Below are 4,308 nucleotides of genomic sequence, written 5' to 3' on the forward strand. Positions count from 1 at the left end.
ATGTTATATAATGAACATTCCAATACACATATTCGAAATATAATAACGGTATTGGAATTTTATTCGAATAAAATTGCAATTCGACCGAATCAATTTGATCCATTATTTTATGGCGGTAAATTATTCCAACAGTATTTAGTGTTTGCATATGCCCGTTTTGAGGCCAATAAGATATCATTCATACGTAATATTCAAAAAACTCTACGCGTGGAATTTTATCAAGGTTTGTTAGATCATGTTAATGATTTAAGGCGCAATAATAATGCGCGTATTGGCGATTTATTTATTTTACCGTCATCTTTTGTAAGTGGTCCACGTTTTATGTCTAAGTTGTAACAAGATAACATGGTAATCACAAATGGTCTGAAATATTGCCTGAATTAAAGTCCTTTCAAAATTCTTCTGATAGACCAGATTTAGTTATTCGAGTATTTAATTTAAAATTGAAAGAGTTTTTAGATGATATTGTGAAAAAAAGAATTTTTGGTGAAGTAATAGCATATGTTTATGTAATTGAACATCAAAAACGGGGTCTTCCACATGCCCATTGTTTATTTACTCTTTCGAGTCAATAAAATCAGAACCTCGGATGACGTTAATAGCATTATTAGTGCAGAAATACCAAGTCAAGAACAACACCCAGATTTATATACTAAAGTATTAATACATAATATTCATGGACCATGTGGTCAATTGAATCCAAATTCGATTTGTATGATAGATGAATCATGCACGAAAAATTTTCCTAAACGTTTTTGTTCAGAAACTGATGCATCTAATGATGGTTATCCAATTTATAAACGTCGAAATAATTCTAATGAAAGGCATTTCGTTCGTAATAATATTAAAATCGGTAAAAGATTTGTTGTTCCATATAATCCGTTTTTGACTATAAAATATAATGCTCATATCAATGTTGAAATATGTTCTACAGTCAAAGCAATGAAATATATTCATAAATATATAACTAAAGGACAAGATTCTGCTAGAATTGGTATTAAAGTAGATAGCGAAAATAATGTTCAAAACGTCGTAGAATATGACGAAATTAAACAATACTTAGATTGTAGATATGTAAGTTCGCAAGAAGCAGTTTAGCATTTATTAGATATTCCCATTCATGGTCAGTCTCATAGTGTTGTCATGCTATCACTTGAAAGATGGCCAAAGTATATTTTTTGAAGAAAATCGAGCTGAAAATGTTTTGAGACAAAAATCAGTTAGATCCACTACTTTAATAGCATATTTTGATTTAAATCGTTCAGATCCAACCGCCCATGAACTTTTATATTAAGATATTCCAAATCGATATATATTTAAAGACAAAAAGTGGGTTAGACGCTCAGAAAAATCACATCATGGGGAAAAAGCAATAGGTAGAATTATTGCTGTTTCACCAAAAAATGTCGAATTATATCATTTGCGATTAATATTACTCTCAGTCAAAGGTTCAGAAGCTACATCTTTTGAAGAGTTAAAAAAATTTAACGGACAAACCTATTCTTCATACAAAGAAGTAGCACGAGTTAGAGGTTTAATTAATGATTCTGGGGAATGGTATAACTGTATGAATGATGCAGTAAGCTATATGATGCCTAAAGCTTTACGATTACTTTTCGTTACCATTATTTGTCATTGTAATCCAACTAATCCTTTACAACTGTTTGAAGAATTCAAAAAACATATGATAGAGGATTTTATTCATGAAGGAAACAATAATGACCAATCTATAATATTATGTATTCTGGATATAAAAAAACAAACTGAAAACATTGGTTTTGACTTTTGTGACTTATGTCCATTATTTTAGAAGATATAAATTATGATGAAAATCCAGATAATATTGTTGTTGATAATACTATTGATATTTTATGGAATAGTCTTAATAGTGATCAACTTTTAGCTGCAGATGCTATAATGAAATCCGTCCAAAATACAAATGTTCAAAAATGTTTTTATATCGATGGTCCAGGCAGTAGTGACAAAACATATTTATATCGCGCATTGATTGAAAAATTTAATCTAATTCATAAGAAAACATTAATTGTAGCATGGATAGGAATAGCAGCGATTTTATTACCTCGAGGAATGACGTGTCATTCAGCATTTAGTTTACCTTTAGATTTGTCAACAGTTAAATTTCCTCGACTTTCTCAATCTAAAAGAGAAATTTTAAAATCTTTAGATTTGCTTATCTGGGATGAGGCACCCATGGCACCTGGCACGGCGCTTGAAATCGTTGATTTGGTTTTCCAAGATTTGATGGATAACAAACTTCCTTTTGGAGGAAAAGTTTTACCCGTTGCACGAAAAGGCTCTCGGGGTACAGTTATAGAAAGTACAATTAAGAAGTCTATTTTATGGCAATACTTTCAAACCTTTAAACTAGAGCAGAATATGCGAGCTGTTACTGATCCGGACTTTAGTCAATGGCTTTTAAACGTAGGTAATGGTATTATTACTAAACCATATTCTGCTAAAACAAACTTTTCTATTAAAGTGCCGAATTCATTTTTGTCAAACAATATAGTAACAGATATTTTTGGAACAAGTTTTACATGTACTGATGTACAAAATATTTCTCAACGTGCAATTCTTTGCCCTAAAAACGATTATGTACGGTTAATCAATGAAAATGTTTTGGCTCTTTTACAAAATTCTGAAAAAATAACTTTCAATGCGATTGAGTCCTTGAAAAATAATGATGGCTCTGAAAATGATAATTTACAAGTAAATATTCCGGTAGAATATTTGAATAGCTGAAATCCTCCTGGAATTGCCCCCATTTAAATTAAATATTAAATTAGGTTGCACTGTAATGTTATTGAGAAATTTATCTGTAAAAAATTAATTGTGTAATAGAACACGGTTAATTGTTTTAGGAATTCGTCAAAATGTCATACAATGTAAAATCATTAATGGATCGTTTGCTGGATCGGCTCATTTTATTCCACGAATATCTTTAGATACAGCAAACCGTTTAATTTTGTTAGACATCAGTTTCCATTGAACCTTGCGTATGCTTTGACGATAATTAAATCTCAGGGCCAAACCTTTGAAAAAGTAGAAATTTACCTCGAAGATCCCTGTTTCTCTCACGGCCAACTTTATACTGGTTGTTCGAGAGCTATGAATTCTAGCTCTTTAAGAATCCAAATTAAAAATAATACCCTGCAAGGAGAAACGATCGATGGTGTTGTAACCGACAATATTGTCTATGAAGGAATTTTTTATGACTGTGTTTTATAGGGGCCACTAGTAAATTAAATTCTATAAGCACAAAAGTGACCGAATCAGTTTCCAATATAAATACAATACAAGTAAAATTGAACGATATACTAAATCCAATACAAATAAAAACGAACGATATAATTCTACATGGAATATTGATAAAAGCAAATGGGAAGTAAAATAAATTAAATTCTATAAACACAAAAGTAACTGAATCAATTGCCAATATAAATACAATACAAGTGAAATTGAACGACATGCTAAATCCAATACAAATAAAAACGAACGAGAACTGATCAAATGTGAATAAAATGCAATACAAATGAAATTGATCGAGTCACGTGACACGTCTAATATAAATGCAATGCAAATATAAGTGACCAAATTAAAAATTCACCTAAATAAGATAATTGAAAGATTGGATTAGTTGATTCAAATTGAAAGCTACCGGTATGAAATAAAAAAGAGGAAGCATTTAACTGGGTTACCATATGTTTTATATTTATACATAAAATATTTAAAGAAGTATAATAATTATGATCGCTTTTTTACTTAAATATTTTAAATAAAAGAAAAAACTAAAAAAAAATAATTATTATAAGGTAACCTTCTTATAACCGAAAAACATGCAACAATATATACAAAAAGGAAGTGAACAAAATGGAACAATTGAACGAGATTTTATAGTCGGTCAGGGAAAAGAAGTAGTTCGTTCAGAACAAATCATTGAAATGAACGATATTTCCCATGACTACAAGATATTGAGGGCGCCTTTGACAATAGCTAGCGTAGTGCAATTGCGCAGGCCTTTTGAAACAGGAAAAAAATCACACTCCAAAGTACAAAGAGGAACTTGAAGAAATTGAAAAAGGTTGGCCTGCAAATGAATTATGGATGCTATGAGAACCTACCCAGCGGCAATAATGGAGGCCATTGTCAACTTGTCGCCGCTACATCTGCTCGTCCAGAATGTTACAAGGCCGAGCTATCATTGGGTCAAAGGAACGAGATGCTCTCTCCAGGATGATTCCTCTATTGTACCTAGAATGCTGCGGAATCATGTGAGAGTTCTCACAG

General features: G+C 31.2%; 1 protein-coding gene across 1 annotated transcript; it reads left to right on the forward strand.

Moving 5' to 3' along the window:
• The first annotated feature begins 540 nt into the window (after positions 1-540).
• Positions 541-3,249, forward strand: LOC129611500 (uncharacterized). Its single transcript, XM_055524680.1, has 4 exons — positions 541-1,074; positions 1,331-1,739; positions 1,814-2,730; positions 3,046-3,249. The coding sequence occupies exons 1-4, from the start codon at positions 541-543 to the stop codon at positions 3,247-3,249; spliced, it is 2,064 nt and encodes a 687-aa protein (XP_055380655.1).
• Positions 3,250-4,308: the final 1,059 nt, after the last annotated feature.

Source organism: Condylostylus longicornis, unplaced genomic scaffold, assembly GCF_029603195.1.
Source record: "Condylostylus longicornis isolate FDR11 unplaced genomic scaffold, ASM2960319v2 ptg000050l, whole genome shotgun sequence".
Lineage (NCBI taxonomy): Eukaryota > Metazoa > Arthropoda > Insecta > Diptera > Dolichopodidae > Condylostylus > Condylostylus longicornis.